This window comes from Dermochelys coriacea, chromosome 5, assembly GCF_009764565.3.
Source record: "Dermochelys coriacea isolate rDerCor1 chromosome 5, rDerCor1.pri.v4, whole genome shotgun sequence".
Lineage (NCBI taxonomy): Eukaryota > Metazoa > Chordata > Testudines > Dermochelyidae > Dermochelys > Dermochelys coriacea.
In genome coordinates, this window is record NC_050072.1 from 4,149,842 (window position 1) to 4,176,695 (window position 26,854).

Sequence of the window (26,854 nt, forward strand, 5' to 3'; positions counted from 1 at the left end):
GAGCAGGTTTCTTCTCCCTCTCCATCTTCCTCAGTGCTTTGGCCAAGGTCTGTGCCATGCTGAGGGGCTGCTTTCTCCCAACAGACACAACGCCCCGAAGACCAGGGGGAAGGATGGTCTCAGGACTGCAAGTAGGAAGACCTAGTTAGTGTCCTCAGGCAAGCCGCTGCAGCTCCTTTTGCCTCAGTTTCCCTCTCTCTCTTTGGCTGGAAGTGGCTACATAGGAGGGCAAATTCTTCTTCTTCTCCCTGGGAAAATGTCAGTGGCGTCCACAGCAGCTCTGGTTTGCAATGCAGACTCCCAGCCTGGAGCATGTGGAATGCCATCCCAGCCGTCACTGGAGCGGGCGCACACTGATCTCTTCCCCGGAGCGTTTTCTGCAAACCGGACTCGGCACAGTGAGCTATTTGCTCGCGGGGGGATGGGGAGTCTCTCCTCGTTTCACCCTCTGGAAAGAAAGAGCCATTGGCAGCTTGGTTTAATGTATCTGGAGCTGCTTCCTGTGTCACTCGCTGCTCAGTGTGAGCAAAACGGTCTCCAGCTGCTACACACCCAGGAGACCCAGACTTTGCTCAGCTGGGTGATGTACCAGGAGCCAACAGCTCTCCTGGGTTATCATGGTTCTTTATTATCTATAGAGAGGCTGAAAAATGTGTGGTCATAAACCCGTCCTGCCAGGCTGGTGATGTCATGTGCAACGCTGGTGCTTTCAGGAAGCTCTGCCAGTCTGCTGGCTCTGTGCATATGGCGTGGCGAGGCCTACAGAGATGGGATGGGGAGGCATGAGCGTCTCTCGCCACATTCATCACCCATCTCGGCGTCCCACCAGGCTGAGCTGCCACATTCCCCCGGCCAGACCCAGCGAAGGGGTGTCGGCCTCCCTGTGAATTCAGGGCCCTGTTCACACCTGCAGACCACAGGCGCCGAGTCCGGAGCACCCACGGGGAAAAATTAGCAGGTGCTCGGCACCCACTGGCAGCCAAGCTCTCCCTGTCCCCCAAGCATGCTGCGTCCCCGCTTCTCCCCCTCCCTCCCAGCGCTTCCTGCCCCCCGCCACCTAAAAGCTGTTTGGTGAGGTTTAGGACTTTCCCAGAGGGCGGGGGAGGAGCGGGGATGCAGTGCGCCCAGGGGAGGAGGCAGAGAAGGGGCGGGGACTTGGGGAAGGGGGTGGGGACATGGGGGAAGGAGTGGAATGGGGGCGGTGCAGGGGCGGGAAGAGGCAGGAGAGGGGCGGGGCCAGGGTGGGGGGTGGAGCACCCACTGGGCAGAGGGGAAGTCATCGCCTATGCTGCAAACACCACCTTGCAGGGCACGGCGCACACCCGTGAAAATCAGGAGCATCCCAGCATGGGATGTGACCCCAAAGGGAGTTGGGTCTGGCCAGATTTCCCCATGGGTGAGATCAAATCAACACCCACAGCCTCTTTGCAGGCACTCTGCGGACTGGAGCTCCCACCAGGATTCCTGTCTGTCCATCCGTCCCTGTCCCTAAAGTGACTGAACACCTCCTGAATCGTGTAAACTAGAAATGACAAGAGCTTTTTCCCCTCCTCCCTCTCCCACCAGGAGGCAGTAGAGCTCCATGGGCGTAGAAGGCTTGTGACTGTGTTTGTGTATTTACACTGGTGCAAGTGTGCGATGACATTGCAGAGGGTTTGCGTGGGGTCCATAGTGGGAATGAGTTCCACATGCCCAAGTCCCATGCTCACGAGTCCCCCTATGGCTTGGCAGTTCCATTGTCCCAGTGGAACGGCGCTGCCAGGGGAGATCGCGATTGTCGTGGGCGAGGCGTCTCTCTCATCGCTGTGACCAGTCGCACGGAGGGCTCCAAACATCATTGTTCTGGACTCTGATTCCCAGGGGTGGCCTGAGCGGAGTGGGGTGTTGGGCTGTTGTGTTTCTGGGAGCCCAATGCTGACGTGTGCAGTGGGGTCTAACCCTGGTCAGCGGCTATTTGGGAGCGATGGATGGTAGGTTGAGTAGAGGCCATGTTGACTGCTCCTTCTTTGCTTATGGAAGACAGTCTTTTTTCAGAGGGCTAGGAATTCTTTGTTTTCATGCTCAGGGATATGAGCAGGACTGAGGAGATGACAAATCAGGGCTGATGTATATTAGAGACCTTCCTGACAGCAAGCTGTAGTAGATTGTGGTGTTGCTCCCCAGGGAAGAGGTGGGAGCCCCGGGGCTTGGATCTTCTAAAGGTCAACTGGACAAAGCACTAGAAAATCTGTCTATGTCTGTTTCTGTTGCAGTGGGAGCAAGTTATAGAGTGAAGTGTACATCCATGCTGGCATACCACGCAAACGCCTGTGCTGTCTAGACCTGCATAGGCAGGTGCTTAGATATCAGCAAAGTGCGTAGCTATAGATTTTTTAGGGCCAGAAAGGACCACTATGCTCATGTAGTCTGACTTTTTATTATCTGAGTGCCAAGGTGGGTGAAATAATATCTTTCGTTGGACCAACTTCTGTAATATAAGGTATTATCTGTCCAACCTTGTCTCTCTAATATTCTGGGACTGACGTGGCTACAGCTACACTGCTTTTATTATTTGTAGTTTCGTAGTTGTGGGCCCAGCCCCCATTGTGCTAGGGATGGATGAACTATGGTCAGACCTTTCCCATCTGAAACGTCTCTGATACTCTGAAGAAGCCACGGCTGAGCCACAGGTCTCAGAGCAGGTGAAGGGGTTCTCCTGGCCCAATGCATATGCACATTCCTCTCTCACATGACCGGGTTTTCTGCTGTCCTTGGTGAAACAATTCTGCTGACCAGAGCGTTGACACAGACTGGTCCTGACGGGTACTTTGCATTTCCCCATCTTGGCCCGTTTAACTAGTCTGCATGATCCCTGCTCCTCTTGTTTGCTACAGACCATCAGCTTTTCCCTCTCTCCTAAGCTGCGTGGCCCCAGTTCCTCCCTCTCTTTAGATAGGACATGCTCTCTGATGCTTCTGGTGCTTTCATTGTCGTCTTCAGGCTCTCTTTGGTGTGCAAATCTCTCAGTAATGTGAGGCAGACAGAACACCATGCTCCCACCGGGTCCTCTGGGTCTGGCCAGAACACGCTGTCCAGAGAGGACAGTCCTTGTGTTATCCCATAGGCACAGCACGGTCTCAAACTCAAGTGACGGCTGCCCTGGGCTCAGACAGCTGCAGACACTGTGAGTGAGAGCTCATAAAGGCACACCTGGTGCTGTATCTTGCACCATCCGCAGGTGTGTGAGGTGTGGGGATGGGATGATGAGGTCCCTGTCCCAGAGTACTTACCATCTAATTTCAGCCATCAGGCACCAAAAGGGAAGCGGAGGTGGGGAGATGGATGAGGATTGCAGAACTGAAACTCTGCAATTACTCAGCAAAGCTCGCTCTTCCTGGAGAGGGCATGAGCAGGGCATTAGCAGGCGGTTGTGCATGGATATAATAGTCATTGGGTGCGATGTTCCCTGGCTCTGCACTCTCCATTAAATAAGGGTGCCAGCGAGTCTCTGGAGTTTCTCACTCTGGCCCTGAGAACAGTTCAACCCCAGAACAGGTCAATGAAATTTGGGCTCCAGCAGTTTCCCCATAGCCACCACCATCTCTGCACACACGCCGTCTTTGTATAACACATTGATTGCATGCATGTAGCTCAGCCTGGTGGACTGCCCATGTTCTCAAAGCTGACGTCACAGAGCAGGGGAAGAAGAAATCTGACCACGGCAGGTGTCACCGAGCGATGTCTTCTGGCCTGTGTTCTGCAGGAGGTCAGGCCGGAGCATCGCAGGGGTCCCTTTTGGCCTTGACCTCTGTGAATCTCTTCTGTCTCATTGGAGTGTGTCACTAACCAGTGGGTAGTGCTTGATCGTTATGTCCATTACATGAGAATAACGTCCAGCCGAGACAAGCTGGAATGTACTATCTACCTGTGTGTGTGTGTGTGTTCTACAGAGAGGATAAGAGACCTATTATTGCTACCAGCTAAGGGAGAGCTCCTTTTGCTCATGTGTCGGAAGTTTTTGTTCTGGCAGCAGAAGCCCCAGGGTCCTCGGCCCAGCTCCCAAAACATGTGTGTGAGTTGTACAGCTTTGGCAGTGGTAAATAGCAGGGCTAACACATACACCTCGAGTGCGTCTGCTCCAGGGATTATGCCCTCTCTAGGGGCTGGCAGCCAGCTGGTAGACACACCAATTAGGGAACCGGGTCTAGGGATGCCTCCTGTGGGTGATCTGCTGGCCAGGTTCTGATGCAGCGTAGAATCCGGCCCTCCCAAGCACGACAGGAAGCCACATGGAGGTCTTTAGAGTTGGAAGCCGGATGGCAGAGGTTGGGTTTTTTTGGGTTGGGCCTGGGTCAGAGTTTCCATTGGACACTTACGGCAGTGGAATCCTCTTGCATTCAGCATGCCCCCACCTCTCCGCTTTTCCTCCATCGCTCAGACCAGAGTGACGAGGATATCCCCGTTAGTAATCTGGGTCTCTGCTTCCCGGCAGCCTCGCCCAAGGAGCCAGTGCTGATGTGTCGATCCAACAACTACCCCAAGGGATTCTACTGCAGTTGGCACCTGCCCAGTCCCACGTACATCCCCAACACCTTCAATATCACCGTCATGTAAGTGCCTGGGTCCTGGGGGGCAGGGAGGGGAGAGGTTCATTTTTGTGTGGAGCAATTTTGTCTCTGGACTGAGGGCCAAATCTGGAATAAACCTGGAGTCGCTCCTTGGAGTGCCCCCAGGTTCACACCACAGACACAGCGCACCTAAGAGATACCCTGGTGTTGCTGCATGTCCCAGAAATGGGCCAGCCAGCTGTGCACAGCAGTGACGTTCCGGTGACATCCAAACCAGCGTCCTGGTGCAGGAAGTGACCCCTAACTGAGTCACCCTGAGCCCATTCAGATCCTATTCCTGGGCGTCAGGGACAGTCCACACCACCTTCTTTTCCACCTGGGGAAATAGCTCCAAGCTGCTATTCACCTGCCAGCCATTCCGGTTTAAATTCATTTGTCTTGGCCAAGTGCCATCACATCGCTAGGCTTCCCCCAGCCCTCTCGGCCTGCATCGTATGCTGGTGCTACAGGGATGAGCGTCATCCATTTCCGTGTTGCTTCTGGCAAGTCCTACACGATCACATAGCTACCTGTCCGCAGGAGCCCACGGAGAACTTGTGGTGGTCCCTAGACACTGCCCAAAGGACAGACTCTCCCATCACAGACAGCACTGCCACTGCCGGCTGGGCAGATGAGGGAATTGGGAATGCAGCCCTTCAGCTCTCCGGTGCTGGAGGAGTCCACTCCACTCCAAATCAGGATTAACACTGGCCCTAAACCTGCCTGCGTGTGGACAGGGAGCTGCTGGCTCCTCTCCGCATCTAGGTGGAGCAGGGAGCATAGTGAAGTTTGCACTGCAGCTGCCCACTGGCCTTGTTCTGTGGATGAATCAATGGGTTTCTGGCTCCAAGGCTGTCAATCAGCACAAACTCCCCTTTCCCGTGGTTTAAAGTCATGCAGAGCACGTGACCCCGGGACATCCCCTTTGGAAGGAGGTAACCTCTTGGGTGCTGGAGCTGGCGTAGCACCTTGTAGTCCCGGGAGGTGGGGTTGCAGCTTCGCACCGGGGGTGATGGCGGGATCTAGGCAGAAGTTGTGACGATGCACCTGAGGTCTGAGTCAAAGAGGGGGCCACCCAGGGGAAGATGGAGGAGCGAGGAGTCTCCCTAAGACTGAGGGCAGGTCTGAGCTGAGAAGAGGCATGATAATTAAGGCCAGGCTGGAGCACAGGGATGCCAGGATGGCACCAATCCTGGGCCCCAGTGAGCCTGTCCCGCTGAGTTCTGATCCTCAGGGTAATGCCCGTTTTCTCTTCTTTTCTGGTTTTGACAGGCATGGCCCGAGAGAGTTGGTCTGTGAGAAAGACGCTTTCCCCAAAAACAGGTGTCACATCAGATATCTCCAGCTGTTCTCCACGGTGAAGTACAAGGTGACCTTGACAGTCACGAATGCCCTGGGCAGAAACGCCACCACAATCACCTTTGACGAGTTCGCCATAGGTAACTTCCCCAGCCAGCGCTGGGCTCTCAGAGCCGGGCGGGCGGTTTGACTGGTTCTTAGTGTGGCGCAAGACTGCCTGTCTTAGTTCCTGGGTGGTAATGCTGGGGAGAGGTGCCCGGTTGACAGCACTGGAACAGAGCCTTTGTTATCCACAGATTATCCAGGGCAGAGCATGGATGTGTCCTACCCATGTTCTGCAGAGACTCAAGTCAGGAGAAGGGAGTATGGTCCATATAGCGCGTTGGCTCCTCTGCTGTTGGAAAGAGAGTCCATGCCAACTAAAATGATGCTTCACTGAGTGTTTTGCTTAGGACATTGGCTGTGACTAGGTTTTGCCAGTTTTGGTTGGACGTATTCCTGGGGTTTTTATCCCATGACACAATATTTAATTAAAGATTAATCTTTTAATTTCTGGAAACTCCAGGACAGTCCTGGCGGGTTGGTAGCCCTAGCTGTGACCACTAGTTAGGCCACCAAACAGCTGTCCGATGACAATGCCATGTGGTCACCACAGAGCGAAGCAAGATTTGAACAGGTAGCCCCCGAGCCATCTGATTCCCAGCTTACAGCCTGGTGTGTTGCTCGTTTCCCATCTCGGGCTGCTGGGATCAAAGGAGATAACTGAGCTGTCAGAGCAGTCCCCAAAATGCACTCTCAGCTCCTTTCTACTCAGACGCGGCTTGGGGCAGGAAGCAGGCCTCTTTTGGAGCGGTGCCACTGTCCGCCTCCCATTCTGAGCAAGGAGAAAGAAGTTCCCACAGGGAACTGGTGCATGAAAAGAGGGGTTTGCTGTTTGCACCAGACTTACTCCGTCCCTGTTTTCACTCATCCAGTCAGGGAGTGGAAATAACAGTGCCCCGGGTGACTCGGCTGCCCAATCACATGCCACAAGCAATAGACTGTCACAATGAGTAATTCAGGAACAGCCTATAGGCTGAGTTGTGTTCCCATAAAGCAATGGATAAATTGCTCCTTTGTCTCGGGTTCCGTGTGGTTTGGTTTTAGGTACCTGGAGAGACACAGACATCTCTTAGGAGAGGGAACAGCCACCAAAACCACAGCAGAGAAGTGGGACAGGCTGTTGTTACTGAGGATGTGCACTGCATTAGCACCTGGAGGCCTCGTTCTAGCTAGGGCCCCCATCGTGCTGGGTGCTTTCCAGGCAAACAATAAAAGCCCATTCCTGCCCAGTAAATGCACAATCTTCATCTAAGGCAAGAGTTGGGTGACAGAAGCACATAGGAGAAGGAGGATTAGCTGTGATATCATTATTATTTATGGGTTTCAGAGTAGCAGCCATGTAGTCTGTATTCGCAAAAAGAAAAGGAGTACTTGTGGCAACTTAGAGACTAACAAATTTATTTGAGCATAAGCTTTCGTGAGCTACAGCTCACTTCATCGGATGCATCTTATTATTATTTATATGTATTATTCTAGTCCGTAGGAGCTCTAATCCTAGACCAGCATCCTGTTGTGCTAAGTTCTGTGTCCACAATTCATAGGTGACTCCAGCTGCCCATTTGGTGCAATCTCAGCCAGCCACCTGCCCAGCTGTAATGTACAATGGATCCTTATTGAGCAGGCAACCGGGCTTCAGGAGCCAGTTGATCCACATGGTGGCACCTGGCCTAACCCCTCACTGGGTCACTTGTTGGTATTCTAAATGTAATAATGGTCATAATCACATGGATGCCACAGTGTTGAGGGCCATGATAAGAGCCCAGAAAGAATGGAACCTTTCATATCTCTAGTTTCAGAGTAGCAGCCGTGTTAGTCTGTATTCGCAAAAAGAAAAGGAGGACTTGTGGCACCTTAGAGACTAACAAATTTATTAGAGCATAAGCTTTCGTGAGCTACAGCTTATGCTTATGCTCTAATAAATTTGTTAGTCTCTAAGGTGCCACAAGTACTCCTTTTCTTTTTTCATATCTCTAGTGTCCCTCATCTCAAGGGAACCCAAAGCCCCGTACAACCCACAGATGACTGACATCATCAGTGGTATCACACTTTCCATTTGGCTTTGATTCTGTCTGTTTAGATCTAGAAAAGCTCTGGCTGAGTCTAGGAGCAGACTTTGTCATAACCTGCTGGATGGAACCATTAAGATGAAACTACCACAGATATTCTTGTGTTTCTGGTTCGGGCCAAAACCAGACCCAAAATGTAAATGCAAGAATTAACCAGCTTGCCTTCGGTTTCCATCAAAATTCAAGTTTTCTTCCATTTGAGTTGGGAGAGAAGACTTGGGGGAAGTATGCATTTTACCAAAACAATATTCTTTAAAAAACAATAGAGAGAAACAAGCCCAGAAGCAAGTTAAAAAACAATTTGTTGGTTTCACGAATGCACCGTCAGTTATTGGGCCATGGGAGTAAGTAAATGATGTTCCCAGTGTTCAGTCAATGCATTTGATGCAGTGGATATGTCAGGTCTGGGAGAGAGAAAGGTGGGCAAAATCCATGGTTGGTGTAAGTAGGTGCAACTCCATGGATTTCAGCTGAGTTGCTTTCACTCACGCCAAGATGGATTTGGCCCCTGTGTGGTCCTAAATTCAGAAAAATTCAAACTGGAAATAAAGCACCAAATCTTAACAGTGAGGTAACTGTGAACACTGTGGGTCCTGTGTTTGTACAGCACCTAGCACAATGGAGTCCTGGTCCATGACTAGGGCTCCTAGACACTATGGTAATACAAATAAATCCTAATAATAGCAGTTGGAACAACTAGCCCAGGGCTGTGGTGTATTGTCCATCACTTGGAGTTGTTAAATCAAAACTGGTGGTCTTTCTAAAAGACATGCTCCTTAAACTAAGGTGACCTCTACTTCCACTACAGGTTGTTGGACTCAATGCAGGACTCACTGGGTGAATTTCTATGTCCTGTGTTATGCAGCAAGTCCCACTAGATGATCATACTGACCCTTCTAGCCTGAACATCTACAGAAACAATGTGTTTACTCTTGCAGAGAGTAAGGTGATAGATGCCCCAGTGAGGAGTAAGTAGGCAGCTGGGGAGACAGCAGAGAAATTATGGGAGGAAGTCATCGGCAGAGAACCTACTCAAACCTTCCTACATCACCCAAATTGGGCCTCTTCGTGGGCCTCAAAGAGCTGCTTGACTTTAAATAAATATTTAACAAATCAAGCAAATCAAAATCAGAAAGGCTAAGGTACAAAATGAGTTACACTTAGCAAGGGACATAAAAGACATGAAGAAGGGGTTCTTTAAATACATTAGGAGCAAGAGAAAGATGAAAGAAAGTATAGGTCCTTTACTTAGTAGGGAAGGAGAGCTAATAATGGGTGACATCAAGAAGGCTGAGGTGTTTAATGCCTATTTTAACAGGGACCAGATACTAAACACAATTAATAGCAACAACAAGGGCAAAGAAACACAAGCCAAAATAGGAAAGAACAGGTTACAAATAGTTACATATGTTAGATGTAGTCAAGTCAACAGGGCCTGATCAAATTTATCTTAGGGTACTTAAGGAACTAGCTGAAGCAATCTTGGAACCATTAGCACTTATCTTTGAGAATTTGTGGAGAATGAGTGAGGTCCCAGAGGACTGGAAAAGGGCAAATATAGTACCTGTCTTTAAAAAGGGGAACAAAGAGGACTCAGGGAATTATAGACCAGTCAGCGTAACTTTGAGACCTGGAAAGATACTGGCACAAATTATTAAACAATCAGTATGTAAGCACCTAGAGGACAATAAGGTTAGCCAGCATAGACTTGTCAAAAACTAATCATATCAAACAAACCTAATTTCCTTCTTCAACAGGGTTACTGGCTTATTGCATAGGGGTGGGGCAGGGTGGGCAGTAGACATGATATATCTTGATTTTAGTAAGTTTTTTGACATAGTCCCACATGACATTCTCAAAAAAAGGGGGGGAGGAAGGGGAATGTAGCCTAGATTAAATTACTGTAAAGTGGGTGCACAACTGGTTGAAAGAATGTACTCAAAGAGTAGTTATCGACCATTTGCTGTCAAACTCGGAGGACGTATCTGTTCCCACAGGGGTCAGCATTGCATCTGGTGGTAGTCAATATTTTCATTAATGACTTAGATCATGGTGGGGAGAGTGTGCTTAAAAAATTAATTGGGAGGGGTTGCGATCACTTTGGGGGACAGGATTAGAATTCAGAATACTTTGACACATTGGTCTAATTTCGCAAGATGAAAATTCAATAAAGACAAGTGCACAGTACTACACTTAGGAATGAAAGATCAAATGCACAACTACACAATGGGAAATAACTGGATAGGGGGTCGTATTGCTGAAAAGGATCTGGGGGTTATAATGGATCACAAATTGAATATGAGTCAACAATGTGACACAGTTGCAAAAAAAGGCTAATCTCATTCTGGGGTGTATTAACAGCAGTGTCGTGTGCCAGACATGGGAGATAATCATCCTGGTCTACTCAGTGCTGGAGTGAGGCCTAAGCTGGAGCACTGTGTCCAGTTCTGGGCGCCTCACTTTAAGAAAGATGCGGACAAACTGGAGAGAGTCCAGAGGAGAGCAACAAAACCGATAAACAGTTTAGAAAACCTGGAGTATTAGGAAAGGTTAAAACAACTGGGCATGTTCAGTCTTGAGAAGAGAAGACTGAGGGAGGACCTGAAAACTAGTCTTCCAATATGTTAAGGGCTGTTATAAACAGGATGGTGATCAGTTGTTCTCCATGTGCACTAAAGGTAGGACAAGAAGTAATTGGCTTCACTGGCAGCAAGGGAGATTTTGGTTTTATATTCGGGAAAACTTTCTAATGATAAGGGGAGTTAAGTTCTCGAATGGGCTTTCAAGGGACATTATGAAATCCCTGTCACTGGCGGACAAACACTTGTCAGGGCTGGTCTAGTTTACTTGGTCCTGCTTCAGCGACCCTTCCAGCCCTACAACCTATGATATGTAAAACATTTTGTTCCTCATCATGCACTTTCGCACTGTCTGTCTGGTGTGGAAAGTGGCACCAGTGCGAGATAACCTCAGGTAGCTGGTTACCTGCTCTTCCTGGCCTGTCCCTAGCCATTCCTGCTTCTAGGTTAGGACACGTCACTGCAGGACTCAACTCTTCCTTGACTGGCCTTTTCATCACCAAGATTGTTCAGACCCAGGACAGCCCACAGAAGCAGTCACTCGTGGGAGCTGTAGTGTAAACAAAGCTCAGGAGGGCTCCGAGGCTTTTACCAGAATGGTCTTATCTAGACTGAGATTTAAATCTGTGATATTAACTAGCTCTATCTAATTAACGCCTTCTAAAACTCCAGTCAAGACAAAGCCATTGAATTTTAGCATATGCTAAACTGTTCTAGCTAAAATCCACATTTTATATCTTTCTGAAATTGAGTGAAAGGCATTGAAATGTATCCACACTGGTAGCAAAAAGGAACTAGATTAGTTCCTGGAGGATAGGTCCATCAATGGCTATTAGCCAAGATGGTCAGGGATGTAACACCATGCTCTGGGTGTCCCTAGCCCCTGTTTGCCAGAAGCTGGGAGTGACCAGGGGGTGGATCACTTGATGATTACCTGTTCTGTTCATTTGCTCTGAAGCACTTGGCATTGGCCACTGTCGGAAGACAGGATCCTGGGCTAGATGGACCTTTGGTCTGACCCAGTATGGCCATTCTTATGTTCTTATTCAGTGGGGTTTTCAACAGGGTTAAACTACCCTGACTGAACTAACTTGATTAAAATTAGAAGGAGGTATCTACCCATGAGAGGAATGAGGAGTGAAGCCTTCTACTAGGCGTAGTTTGGGGAAACAACCTGACTAGTTTGAAGATGGAGTTTGATAAATTTATGAACAGGATGATATGATGGGATTGCCTGTGGTATCCAGGGACTGGACTCAATGACCCAGCAAGTCCCTTCCAGTCCTATGTTCCTAAAAAAAATCCACTTTTTTATCCTAGTCTAGATAGGCCATTGTCATCTAACCCTCGTCTGAATGGTGGAGGTAAACGCACCTGAGCACTGTATATACTAGAACTTCCACTGATATTGCACCCGCTGGGAATTATGGCCCCAGAAGCTCCTAGTGTAGACACAGCCAGCAGTAAATTCAGATGCAGCTTTAGATTAAAGGCTGTTCCTCCCCTGAGAAGCCCAGCCACACATTCAGGAGCTTAGTAGACTCTCCCTGACTCCCTCTGAATGGAATTGAATTGAATCTCAGTTGAGCATGAAGCAAGTCTGGCACTTGTTTCCTTGTCAGACCACCAGCAATGGGACCAATCTAAACAGCCAGAGCCCTGGGAAGAACTAACCTTCTTTGGTATGCTTCCTCCCCCTCTCCTGCTCTAGTCTCCAGTGGAAAACCTCCTCCCCAGAAGATGAACTCTAATTGAGTGGAAAATGACTGGCACATTCTTCTGATATCCTTTGTGGCTGCCTCGCTTGCCGGTCACATAGCGCTGCTTGTTAGCATCCAGCTGCAAGGAGTCACTCTGTGTTGCCATTTTAAATGATAGCTGCAAGATGTGTTTGAACTCTCCGGTCCCTGTCTCTGCTCAGTAAGGAATCCGGGCTGCTGTCCTCCCATCTCTGGCCTGGAAACAGTTTTCTGAGTTATGCTTTCTGCAAAGGTATCAGTATTTGCTGAGGCTGGGAGAGGAGCTTGGAGCTCAGGGCAGCCAGGAGTGGGGAGAGGAGCCAGGGTGGCTGATGTGCCCCTTACCATGCTCCACAAGCCAAACGCCTCTGCTCCTTGCCCCAAAGGAGCATGGGAGCCGGCGGACAGGTGTCATCAGCAGAGAAGGGAGAGAGCCTGGAGAGAGGGGGTGGGTCATGGGTGGGAGCAGTGAGAGTGGGTCGGGGGAGCAGGTGGAGGCCTTGGAGCAGAGACACACCGAGAGGGACTAGGTACAGTGACCAAGGGAGCTATAAACCCTCAGGGCATAAACTGACCATTAGCTATTGCAGTTCAGGAGAAAACTTCCCCTGTGGGAAGATTGTCCCATCACCAGCTGTCTGAAGCAGCTAGGGTTGGCCACGGTCAGAGACAGGATACCAGGCTAGATGGGCCCCCGGTCTGATCCATCCTGACAGCGCCAAAGTCCCTGTAGGCAGCGTGAGCCAGCAGAGACATGTTGGCGAGGCCTTACAGCGGGACGAGAAGGAGCCAGCCGTAGGTGTGTGATCCAGTTCAAAAGGATCCTTTCCCTGGGGAAGGTGAAGAGCAGTACATTCTGGATTGGGCAGGGGGAGGACAGCCAGAGGTTACTCATCAGAAAGGGCTTGGACTCTGATAGGGCTGCCTGGATGACTCCCCCTGTGCCTCCAGAGGACACAAAGGATGTGTCTACACTGCAATAGGCACCCACGGCTGGCCCAAGCCGGCTGCCTCAGGCTCACAGGGCTTGGGCTAAGAGGCTCTTTAAATGTGGTGTTAGATGTTCAGGGGTCAGGCTGCAGCCCGAGCTTTGGGACCTTCCCATCAACTGGCACAGGGCCAGCCGTGGATTTTCAGTTGCGGTGTAGACGTACCCTAAAGTGCCAAGGAAAGGAGCGAGAGCTTCTCCCCTGTGCGGGGTGGGGCAGGCGGGGACGGGCAGGGCTTTGACTCTCATGGGTTCCTGGTTCAGTCCATGGTTTCCATGCAGGAGTCAGGAACCGCTGGCCGTTGGCTGGGAAACACCGTGAAGCAAAGGAGCCGGCTTGTCTAAGGCAAGCCGCCATTGTGCCTGCACTGACGGGCGGGGCGTCAGGTTCAGTGGGCGGGTGCTGAGTGGGATTGGGGGCCTGCGAGAGACAGGAGGTCTGACTCCGGCTGTGTGTACTCTTGGAGCTGGGGCTGCAAGTCCAACTCACGCAGACCCACTCATGCTAGCTCTCTTCGAGCTAGTGTAGCGGGGGGTAACACGGCAAGCAATGGCACAGGCTGGCCATGCCGAACACAAACCTGCCTGAACCCTGTGGGTGTGAACTCGGTGTGGCTAGCCTGTGTCACTGCTGCCTCTGCCCGTGCCCCCGTGGCTGCACTACAGTTCTTAGTGCGCTCGCTCCCTGAGAGCTAGCACCAGGATGTCTGTGCAAGCTGGTAGTCACACCCCAAGCTCCTAGTATAGACATAGCCCATGACTGTGTTCCCCCCCCTCAGGCATCCAGTCAGGCCAAGCATCGTGAGAGGAAATTCCCCCTCCCTGCCCTCCCCCCCATGGTAAAACAGACCAAAAGCATCATGTCTGGGCAGAAAAATCAGTCATTTACCATCCATAGGTACTGGAACTGGGGGGGAGCAGCCGCACCCCCTGGCTTGAAGTGGTTTCCCTTATATCCAGGGTTCACAGTTTGGTTCAATGGCTCTCAGCACCCCCACTATACACATTGTTCCAGCATCCCTGCATTTACCTCCACATCTGTACGGCCAGGTTCGACAGGAGCAGGGAGGGGACCTAGGACCTACTTTGCCTGGGAGAGGGGGGCTAGAAACATGCAGTTTTGCTCCATTTCCTGAAGGGAAAATGCTGGGATGTTCACCCCCTGTCGACTCCTCATCTGCTGGCCGAGCATAACAAACCACAGTATTTACCAGTGAATCTTGCCTGGCCTTAGAGAGGCAGCATGGGGGGCCATTCACCGATGGGTCACCAGCATCCACAAGCTGCTACCCTCATATGGTGGTTTGGTGGCCCAGCTGTGAAGTGATCCCAGCTGTCAACGGATATCTGACCTGTGACAGATCCCCCCCCCGGGTGTCACCTGGACCTGGGGTACCACTGAGCTCCCCTGACTCACCATCCTGGGCTCCCTTTACACTGTACTACTGTGACCAGCCTGCCAAGCCCTCTCCCAGGCTTCCGCACACATACAGGTAGGGACACACCCAGCTGCAGTACATACAGACGCTGTGATCAGCTCTGCATGGGGAGGTTACAGCTAAGGAACTGCCCAGCTGCTCAAGTGCATGCCCCACCATTCCCGGGAGTATAAATCCAAAATTATACCATCTTGCACTGCACAGGGAACTGTACAGCGCAAGCTCATGAAATTAGCCCTCTCCCTCAATGAGGAGAAGGATATGCAACAGTTTTCTGCCCCAAGTTATGACTCCCACACACTGGTTTGTGATAAAGCAAAAACAAGTTTATTAACTACAAAAGATAGATTTTAAGTGATCATAAGGGATAGCAAACAGATCAAAGCAGGTTACCTAGCAAACAAACAAAACACGCAAACTAAGTTTAATATACTAAAGAGATTGTATATGAGTAGCAACTTCTTACCTTAAATTATGATTCAAGCAGGCTGCAGAGATTCCTAAGGGGCCAGCTGTACTTGCTTATAGCTAAAAACCCCAGGTGTTGCTTTCACAGGCTAAAAATCCCTTTATCCTGGGTCCAGCACTTCCCCCAATTCAGTCTCTGTTCCTTCGTTGTTTTCAAGAGTCTCTTTGGGTGGAGAGTCAGTGAAGAACCACAGTATGTCACTCCCCTGTCTTATATAGCTTTTCCATATGGCAGGGAACCCTTTGTCTCAAAGCTTGGTTCCCACGCCAGTCAGTAGAAAAACACTGGTATTGCAAGATGGAGACCAGCACCAGGTGACTTGGTTTTTGGTCTCTGTAGTGTCACAGTTGCCATGACTTGGAGACTGTTTGTAGCTTCCTCAGGAAGGCCCCCAGGTGGGAAATAAGCTTCTTCTAAGGCCAATTGTTCTCCCTAATGGTTCATTAACTTGAATGGGCCCTTCCCAGCCAGCCATCTAGTCTGACAGTCTTTTGCCTAGTGGATGTTCCCCAGGTGTAAACAGATTTGTAATACAGATACATAGTCAATATTCCTAACTTCAGATACAAAAATGATACATGCATACAAATAGGATAATCATATTCAGTAAATCATAATCTTTCCAATGATATCTCACATGACCTATCTTGCATAAAATACATCATTATGTATTAATCATATCATATCATATCATAATATCACTGTGAAGAATATGGAGTGCAGTGTCACATGACCCCCATCCTGATAGGTGCTATTTGGGCCCTGAGTGGCCTTCTTACTAGAAGCCAAGCACTGAATGGGAGAGAAGTGATCCCTGCAGGCCATAGCTGGGGTGAGGAGTGAGCCTGGAGGACAGTTGTATGGCCTCTGCCCGTAGGACACTTTGTCCTTTGCATATAGTGGGGACTGCCAGAGCCTTTCACGAGAACAAACATCATTCTGATAGAGAAGAGACTCCAGCACTGTCATTCACGTTTGCTGTATGTGGGGGAGGGGGAGTGAACAGCTCCTCTCTGAATCCTGACTTGTGTTTTAACAGCTTTAAAGCAGCCTGACAGATGGTATTTGCATTCTTCAGGCAAAAGAGGGGAGGGGAAAAAAAGAAAAAACACCACCTCACCTCCACGATTTTTCTGATGGGAGCCTTGGGCAAGTTATCAAAAGAAAATACACGGCATTAAAAATGTAACATCCTGCTGGTGCTAATTATTCCGCATATCAAAAGCAATTCAAGGCAAACGCAGTTCCAAGCAAACAGCGGAGTGCAGGCCACCAACCTAAGTAAGGGAAAGACATTTTCAGCTCATTTGGATGTGATAGCATGCTCAAATGCAATCCCGGCACTTGAAAGGGCAGGCGTTCCCTGACCCCTTCAACCCAAAAGGAAACCAGAGCATTCTGCAGAACGGCATACAGGTTATACACAAGGGAGACTTCACCGCCCCACAAAACACAGCCACCTCTCAGATGGCAGCCCGGCCACACTGAGCAGCAATTTATGATGTGAGGACAGAGAGAAGCAAAATGGCCTTGGAGTCAAGGCACTGAACTGAGCTGGAAGATCCAGGTTCAGTTTCTGACTCTGCCACAGGCCCCCTGTGTGGTCTTAGGGAAATCACTTAATCTCCCTGTGTCCCAGCTGTACAATGAGGTTAATGATACTTCCTTACTTCCAAGGGGCTTTGTGAGGATCCGGTATTAATGTCTGTGAGGTGCTCACGTGCTCCACAGATGGGTCTGTAACAACTACACAACAGGTCAGTTCAATTTAAACTACTTAGGCAGGCAGAATTAAAAGACCTAGACTGGAATTTGGCCAAGCCATAGAGTTTAATACCCTTACTCTTGTGAAAAATGCCCCGGGACGTTGAATGATCATAAGTGATCGGTTTTACAGTTCAGTTGAAAGACGGTAGCTCGGACAGCGTAGTGTGCTGTGGTACTGACTGACGGCACAGAGTGCCTCATCAGGTCCACTTCCTGCAGCACCTCGGTTTTACTCAGAGAGTTCCTCCTTTCCGCGACTGATGGGGCCGGACTGCTTAATTTCTGAGGTATGACAAGGTGACTGGCTGGGGTGAGATCTGAAAAGCTGAGGTCAAGTTTGTCTGACTGGGGCAGGTGCTCTCTGAAAAGGAGGGAATTCACACTGCATGGCAAGCTTGGAAATGAAAACACGGGAAGGAAATTTACGTGGCCACTCCAATGTTGCCCTTGCTGCTCTTAGAAGTACTGGGCCAGTAGCAATTGGTAACTAGATCTTTTTTGCTGAGGATTATTTATTTGATGACTTTTCCCCATTTTTCTGCAAGTGAATTATCCATGAAGGGATTTTGATTCTTTTTTAAATGAATTGGGTCAGCCTTTGAAATGGGGTGCTACACATTTTATATGAACTCCTCCTGGCCTAGGCACTATTTGTGAGCTAAGTGATTCATTTACTACTTCCACTGTTCTCTGGTCTACTCCTCATTTCTCATTGCTGGCATGAAGTGGGTTACCTGAGTCACGTGGTATTGTTTCTGCTCTCTGACTGGATGACTGACATTTTTTGAAGGCGTGAAAACAAAGACATCAAATGAGAGACTCAGGATACTCCATAAACATGACAAAGTCTTTGCAAAAATCACAGAACCCCTGTTTGATATCTACTTGTTTGAGTGCTAGCAAGAATGCTCCTGGTCTGTTAGAAAGGTCAATCTTTTCTACAGCCTAAATGGTTACCATGTGGTTCGCATGTCCCTATAGGGTTCAATCCAGCCCATCCCTATGGAGAACAATGCAGGCTTGTCCCCTATAATACATTTTTTATTGTTTTGTACAATCTAATTATAAAAGATCTAAGTGGTAGGGGTTCCCACTTGTTCTACCAGTGTAATTAAACTGCTATAGTTATACCAGTATAACTTCCTTTGGGGACATGCTTATTCCAGTATAAAAGTAGCTTTTTTCGTCTTAAACCACTTCCCAAGCAACATTATCTTATACTAGAATAGTGTCCTCAGAGGGTTATACCAGTGGAACTATCTCAGTTTAAATTCACACTTTACTTTATACCAGTATAACTTTCATTTTATACCTCCATTTTGCTTGGGAAAAAAGTTTAGTTCAAAGGGCTGCTCCACATGTGAATGGCTCGTAGCCAAATCTCTGACAAAATGGATGGATTTGTTCCACCCACTGACACTATTTTGGTATTTGTTCTTACACTGGGACTCTTCTTTCCATCCACAAAGAGCCAAGCCCATCCCTGGTGCAGCTTCACTGACATCTGGGGCCATAGTCTGCCCTCAGTTATACTGGCGTAAACCCAAGGGGTTACGTATCTAGCTGTCAGCCCATCTGAAGCACATGTGCACCGATCTTCACCCCAGTATCCGAGTCCTTCCCCATCTATTTGATGAAGTTACTCTGGCTTTACAAATGACAGCATGATTTGGCTCGGAGCGTGACACCAGGAGCGAGTTTGGCCCTGAGTGTTTGGGTCCTTAGCAAATACAGCAAAGGAGAAACACCTGCAAAGTGAATGGATTTAAGTTGGAGGGTTTGAAAGTTTCCCCTATTGCAATATCTCACATTCACCCAGCCCAGCGCCTTTCATCCCCAAGGCTCCTCGCAAACTTGATGTTAAGCTGGATTTTGAAATCATCTGCATTCGTTCAGCAACACAGATTTTTTGTTTAGCAAACCAAATCCACAAAGTCCACAGAGCCAGCGCTGGATTTATACTTTTCCGTATGTGTTTGGACTCAAAGGCCCTTTTAATGGAAGCCGATGTCCACCCCAAGCCCCGGGATTCAAAGCAAGAGAAGGAATTACACAGCCATCTGGAGTAGCTCAGGACTGCACAGACCCGACAAATCCTCCCCCTGCTGTTTGTTGATAAAAGACAAAGCCACCAGAGGAAAATCAGGCCTGATAATAATTGTCCCCCCTCCCCGGCTGGCCTGCTACCAAATGGGGTGATTGTGCCTCAAAAGTGACCCCAAAAAGCACATGCATTTGCACACGTCACCTGGCTATAACCCCCCACCTCCTCCCCAGTGGATAAAACCTTATAAGGAAAGTCATGTGGGAGTTGCGGATGCTCAGCACCTGGCAGCATCAGGCCCGTAGGATCACATCTTTCCAGCTGTCGGCCAGACAGGCCAAGCCCATTGTCTAACCCCCCCGAACCTGACACAATGCAACACGTGACGTGCTGAACAGAGAGATAAGGGGAGCGCAGGAGGTGCCCCTGCTGGGATCGGTCATTCTCCCAGGCATGTGCACATCTGCCTCGTAACCTCATCTTTTCCTCTCCCCGAACCCCCCCTTCGCGGCTCGTTGGCAGGACAGCAGCAGTGAGGTTTCAGGGGAGGCGAGGGAGGTGGCGGCTTGAGGCAGGGCGCTCCATCTGGGAGGGAGAGAGGGGGTGGGGACGTTGGTAAGAGAAGGGGCTGAACAGGTGTCGAAGCTGGCATTGTGGCAGGAGCGCCATCAAAGGAGATGAGGCCTGAGGTGTAAGCCGAGCAATGTGGGGCCTGGAAGGCTGGGACCAGAAGTTTAAGAGGCAGCCAGTGAATTGATGCAGCGGCAGGCAAGATGGGTGAAGCGACGGGAGAGGGAAGTTGTGGCTCAAGGATGCAGGCTCAAGATCCCCTGTGTCTCTGTCTGCCATTCCCATGACTGGTCCCCCGCCATCCTCTCTGCATCGAAGGCCCTCCCCATCCCTGCTCGCTCAGGTACCACCCTCCAGCACTCGAGGCACCCTTCACACTCATGCCTCCCACTGGGCCTGCTGGGCGGGAACTCGCCACACAAAGAATAACCAGTCCCCAGTTCTTCCTTCCCCTGGGTTCCCCAATGCATCCTGCCTTCGCAGCTATGTCGCAAGCACCTCGTGTCCAGTACAGCACCTTGCACATTGCCAGGACCCAGCAGATAATAACAACAATCACAGTTCAGAAGTTGCTCATTAACTGGACAGGTATCTTATGCTGCTGCTGTCCCTCTACCCAGCAGTAGCAGATTTCTGGGCCTTGCGGGACGGTTAGATGAGGAGTCTGGGTAATTTCTCAGTGTAACTTGATTTATTTACACTATATTCACCAATCCTGGAACAGAGGTGGTCACAAGCGGCCCACAGGCAACCCCTCTTCCAGGAATCTCAGCCCCCCAAGAACTGACTCTAGTTAGAGAGCAGAGACCGAACTCCCTTGCTGCTGGCTACAGCTCCCGCCCAAAATTATCCACATCACAAAACTAACAACAAGCAGCATGACTTCAAAGACTGCATGCTCAGAAAAAGAACTTGTAAGACTGCATATAACAGCGCCACCCGGTGACTCCTCCATAACACTTTTGGATAAAGGGCATGATCTATTGGCCTTGTGAGTCCTTTGGCCACCCGCCTTTTGTGTGTGGTTGTACCATTGTCCACGGGAATCACCACTGGCCAAAGTCCCGTGGCGGGAAGCAGAGGAGTAACCGTTGGAGGCATCCAGAGGAAGCCAGGGCACTCTAGTTACAAACCTAGGCTCATCCTGTCCAAGCTCCTTCCTGTCAACAGAGAGAACCAGGCTGCAGATTGTGAAACTGTCCAACAGCAGCCAGGGCTAGGGTGTGGACTCCTGCAGAGGCTGCTGGAAACGAGACAGACAGACACGTTACACTCAGCTTGAGTTTTATTCAAAAGCCTCGAGGATTCCCGTGGGGTCCTTCGCCCCTCTGGCGGAGTGCTGCATGGCCAAGAGCTACCCTGAAAGCCCCATCCTTCCTCATGCTAAACTTCCAGCGCCCTGGCGCGAGGGGCTCCCTCTCTACTTCCAGGCTGGGGAGGCACCGGACTGTTGGCTAGCGGGGTTGTGAGCACGGCAGAGACGGAGCAGAAAGGGAGGTCCCCTCCCGAGCCTGAACCCCAATACTGCATGGGGTTGGAGGGAACCTGTCACCTCAGCAGCTCCCCTGGGACCGTGGGGCTCAGAGGGCGTAGCTGCATGCAGCCCGCTGTTCATCAGATGCCCGCAGAGAGAGGATCTGGGACTGAGAGAGGCAGAGGAGGCTCCGGTTGAACAGGGTCCTCGGCACCACGTGTCCCTCTGCTGCTGAGTCCCAATTTGTGAATCCTAGTCACCGATCGTCACCTGGCCAGTCAGTTGCCATGGAGATGATTGGCCAGGGGGTGTCTTCAGAGTGGTGGTGGAGTCATGTCATCTGCAGATACTGAAGGCCAGACGGCCATTATTGGCCTGGCCTCTTGTGTACCACAGGCCAGGAAGCCGTCTCCAAAATGAGTGTGATGATACCTCCTGCACAGGCTTGCTCCCTGAGACTAAGGCAAAGTCCAGTGGAGTCAGAGGCCATCTTTGTATTGGCGTCCGTGGGCTCTGGGCCAGTCCCCACTTACCCGGAGATGATAGAATTGCTCTCCCATTGTGAAAGTGCGTTGTCGAACCACCTCCCAGCCTGCTCCATCTCCGTGCAGCTGTAGACGACTGGTGCCTGTTTGTGATGCTGCAATGAGGGAAAGAGATCGTGTAGCCCAATGAATTGTTCTGGCATCACTGCCCTTGAGTTGAGAGCAGAACCAGAGGGATTCGCTCACCTGTTTGGTTTGGAAGGGCCCACACTGGTGCGCAGACAGGAGCACACAGCTTTCTCAGGCAGGGTTTATTTTGCAATCTGGCTGTGTCCGGCTGCCAGGTTCTGGGGCATATCTGTCTAACCAGCTCCCCAGGAGAGTATTAGCATGAATGGGGAGACAGAACACACAGCTAGGTTTAAAGAAAAGGAGTACTTGTGGCACCTTAGAGACGAACAAATTTATTAGAGCATAAGCTTTCGTGAGCTACAGCTCACTTCATCGGATGCATTTGGTGGAAAAAACAGAGGAGAGATTTATATACACACACACAGAGAACATGAAACAATGGGTTTATCATACACACTGTAAGGAGAGTGATCACTTAAGATAAGCCATCACCAGCAGCAGGGGGGAGAAAGGATGAAAACCTTTCATGGTGACAAGCAAGGTAGGCTAATTCCAGCAGTTAACAAGAATATCAGAGGAACAGTGGGGAGTGGGGTGGGAGGGAGAAATACCATGGGGAAATAGTTTTACTTTGTGTAATGACTCATCCATTCCCAGTCTCTATTCAAGCCTAAGTTAATTGTATCCAGTTTGCAAATTAATTCCAATTCAGCAGTCTCTCGTTGGAGTCTGTTTTTGAAGCTTTTTTGTTGAAGGATAGCCACTCTTAGGTCTGTGATCGAGTGACCAGAGAGATTGAAGTGTTCTCCAACTGGTTTTTGAATGTTATAATTTTTGACGTCTGCTTTGTGTCCATTCATTCTTTTACGTAGAGACTGTCCAGTTTGGCCAATGTACATGGCAGAGGGGCATTGCTGGCACATGATGGCATATATCACATTGGTAGATGCGCAGGTGAACGCATCGAGCGCATCGATGCACTGCTGAATTGGAATTAATTTGCAAACTGGATACAATTAACTTAGGCTTGAATAGAGCCTGGGAATGGATGAGTCATTACACAAAGTAAAACTATTTCCCCATGGTATTTCTCCCTCCCACCCCACCCCACCCCCACTGTTCCTCTGATATTCTTGTTAACTGCTGGAAATAGCCTACCTTATTTGTCACCATGAAAGGTTTTCCTCCTTTCCCCTCCCTGCTGCTGGTGATGGCTTATCTTAAGTGATCACTCTCCTTACAGTGTGTATGATAAACCCATTGTTTCATGTTCTCTGTGTGTGTGTATATAAATCTCTCCTCTGTTTTTTCCACCAAATGCATCCGATGAAGTGAGCTGTAGCTCACGAAAGCTTATGCTCTAATAAATTTGTTAGTCTCTAAGGTGCCACAAGTACTCCTTTTCTTTTTGCGAATACAGACTAACACGGCTGCTACTCTGAAAGCTAGGTTTAGGCGCCCTGCAACTTCTGGGCTTCTCACCTGTTCAATAATTAACACGCTGTTAATTACCACAGAGCAGAGGCAGCAGGTTCAAAACAAACAAAAGGAAGTATTTCTTCACACAACACACAGTCAACCTGTGGAACTCCTTGCCAGAGGGATGTTATGAAGGCCAAGACCATAGCAGGGTTCAAAAAAGAACTAGATAAGTTCATGGAGCATAGGTCCATCAGTGGTTATTAGCCAGGATGGGCAGGGATGGTGTCCCTAGACTCTGTTTGCCAGAAGCTGGGAATGGGCAACAGAGGATGGATCACTTGACGATTACGGGTTCTGTTCATTCCCTCTGGGGCACCTGGCACTGGTCACTGTCGGAAGACAGGATCCTGAGCTAGATGGACCTTTGGTCTAACCCAGTATGGCCGTTCTTATGTTATGTTCTTAACATGAAATAGTGCAGCACACTAATGCCCTCACACTGACCTTGGCCTTTCATAGATTTGCTAAAGCAAATTAAAAGTTTTAGAAGTTGGGAGTTCTAATGCTTGGTGGGACACCGCCCCATTCCCCAAGAAGAAAATGGCCTGTCTCTAAGTATAATAATGATTGATTTGCTATCGATACCCTAATACGTCTTCAGCTTCAAAGCACTTTACAAACCTCAGCTAATTACTCCTCACTCAAAACACCTCTGAAGTAGGTGAGCAAATATTCCAATACCCTGAACTAGAGCCAAAGGGGAAGAGGCTGAAAGTTGGGGGAAGAAGGTAAAAGAGAAGGGACTTGTGCTCTGGGTGATCATGAAGAGTCAGTAACTGGCCTGGGTTGAATCCTATGTTCTCAGTCCTTCTGAAGCCTAAATCTTCATCAAAGTCAAAGACCAAATTCTGAGGCTTTTACTCAATTCTTATTCAGGCCAAACTCCCCTTGAAGTCAACTTGGCTGAGTAACGAGCGCCAGCTTTGGCCCTTCAATTTCATAGGAACATAGGATGTCAGAGTGGAAGGGACTTCCTGGGTCATCCCCTTGAAAGTGATGGTTTGGGGTCAGGATTGGGCACAGATGGCTTAGAAGTGTACCATACAAGTGTCTATAACTCATTACCAGTCACCCCATCTCACCTAGTCCTCAAGAACAATGTCTGTCTGTCTATCTATCTACCACCCATGTACATCTGTCTGTCTGTCTGTGTGACTCTCCTCACTGTAGTACCTGTTGCTTCTAATCTGTACAGGGAAAAGCATCTGCTATTCCACATATTTACTGTATGCTTCATAAAACATATTGCAACATAGCCACAAAGTATAAGGCTGAGTCTAGAAACTATGTGATCATGTTGCACAGCTAGCTGATATTTTGTGAATGGCAAAATGTACCATGGGAGGAAGTTACCTGCGGTGTGTTTGTACCTGGAGTAGAGCTACCCCAGCCCTGTATTGTGAAATAGCATGAGAATGGACTAAGACTATAAGGTATAAAAAGACCTTTCTGTATTATTCCAGTAAAGCCGGACCCTCCAGAGAACGTGGTGGCCAAGCCAGTATCCAACAACCCCCGGAGGCTCGAAGTGAGGTGGCAGAACCCTTCCTCTTGGCCTGACCCCGAGTCCTTTCCACTCAAATTCTTCTTGAGGTATCGCCCCCTCATCCTTGACCAGTGGCAACATGTGAGTGACCTCTCAATCGCCTTCACTGAGGGCCAGGTGGTGGGGGGAAGGCTAGGGGGTTGTTGGGTTGTGAGGCCCAAGCTTGCAGCCCCTCCTTACCTGCTGTGAAGTGAGTGGAGTTAAGGGGGACACTAAATGCCTCAGAAAGCACCTATGGCTTGGGAAGGACCTCGGACAGGAGGTGCTCAGGAACGGGAAGGGGCTTTATTGCTACGAAGCTGCTGTTACCGCCTGGTAACCAGCTTGCAGAAAATGCACATTTGATTCTTTCCTTCATGTCAGGCCAGCAAAATGAAACCAAAAGCTGGCGTCTCTTTTAAGTACCCATTCCACTTTCAAACCACTCCCCCACTCTGCACTGTAATACGGGGCCAGTCTCTATTTTCCATACAAATGTTCTACATAAAACTTGCCCGCTGAGACGTAAGAGTCACTTGAAGTGTAAATGTCACCGCATTTAAAGGCGCTCAGCCATGTTAGACTCCAAACCAGAGATAAAAAATATCTTGTGCCAGAACACGCTGTACTGTCAGGGACTCCACCTTTGCCTTGACGTTATTGTAGTTTTACTTTTATTTCTTGTTTTTGTTTTGTTTTTTTAAAAGAAAGTTGTCAGTGTGGCTCTTAGGACAGAAGTCCACTGTTAGCTAGCAGAATTGGGATAGCACGGGTAACAGCATTTGAGTCTCCATGGTCCATTCAACCTTTGTCTTCTGAGACTGGCTGACTATAATCCCAATTAGGGCGATGTTTGGTGGTGGGCTGTGCGATGGGGAGATTATTAGCTTACTGGCAAATGGAGCGAGACCAACAGCTTGGTGGTACACCTGCATTTCAGATATGTTTGTAGAGTTGGTCCATGTTTCTTTGTCAGATGGGCTTTTTTGATGAAAAAAAGATCTTTTGAAGGCAAAGAAAATTTCTGTGTCAAATTTTTGGGTCCTTAATTTTGACCAGGCGAAAATGTGTAGTTTTGTTCCCAATTGAAATTTTTGTTTCTTTTTTTTTGAAAATCAAGAAATTCTTGGCGTCTGGGGCTTTGGGGGGGAATTTTTTTTCTTCACCCCCTTTTCTTTCTCTTTACCCCATGCATTTTCCCACTGGAAAGCAGGGGGGTGAAGAGGGGAGGGGAGCCTGACAATAAAACCTACAAATAAAAATATTTTTTTAGGTTTTTGAACACTTTCATAAACAAACAAAAAAATTGTGTTTGAAATGCAAAATTTGGTTTCACTTGGCCAAAAATCAGAAGACCCAGGGGAAGTGTCAAACAAAACAGTTACAGAAAGTGCTTTTCTGACCAGCTCTGTTCTTTTGGCTCCTTGAAGGAATGACATGAGCAATCAGATGATCTTTCATTTGTCTTGTTTTGGGATGGGAGTAACCTGCCTGTCCACACCAGTGACAGCAGCAATCCTGCTGCCTTCAGCTCCTTGGGTCAGGGTGGCTATGTCTGTCTCACTATGAGCTCTCAAGATAGGCCGGCCCACTCGGTCTGATTGTGTGCCTGAGTGCTGGTCATTTTATGCTGTGCCTCAAGAGAAAAGGGGACTTGGCAGTTTTCCGGCCTCCTGGCGTCTGTTAAATATGATTGCTGGCATTTGAAACTATGCTAAGAGCGGAAGGATGGTCCCGTGGCTAGGGATGCTAGCCTCAGACGTGGGAAACTTTGGTTCAAGTCCCTGCTCTGCCACCGACTTCTTGTGTGACATTAGGCAAGTCACTTAACCTCTCTGTGTGCCACAATGGGGATAAGCACACCCTGTACTTCACAGGGGGGCCATGAGGCTAAACTCCTTAAAGACTCTATGGTGCTCAAATACCAAGGCGAGTGGGACTATCTCAATGTGTTAGAGAATTCTCAGTGAAAATACAAGCCCCAAGAAAAAGTCTGTCCCCAGTGTAACCCCCCAATGTGATTCATCACTGCAATCTAGAGATGATTCCCCATTGCATCTGGGAGTGGAGACGTAGATGAAAACAATCCTTTGCTCCATATTGAGTGG

General features: G+C 49.2%; 1 protein-coding gene across 8 annotated transcripts in view; it reads left to right on the top strand.

The window, feature by feature from the left end:
- CNTFR (ciliary neurotrophic factor receptor) overlaps nt 1-26,854 on the top strand; it is a 446,573-nt gene that overhangs the window by 379,358 nt on the left and 40,361 nt on the right. For all 8 annotated transcript variants that reach the window (XM_038402722.2, XM_038402719.2, XM_038402720.2 and 5 more), the window contains 3 exons: nt 4,472-4,589; nt 5,859-6,025; nt 24,685-24,848. In XM_038402722.2, coding sequence (XP_038258650.1) covers nt 4,472-4,589; nt 5,859-6,025; nt 24,685-24,848 — 449 coding nt within the window. The remainder of the gene's footprint in view (nt 1-4,471; nt 4,590-5,858; nt 6,026-24,684; nt 24,849-26,854) is intronic.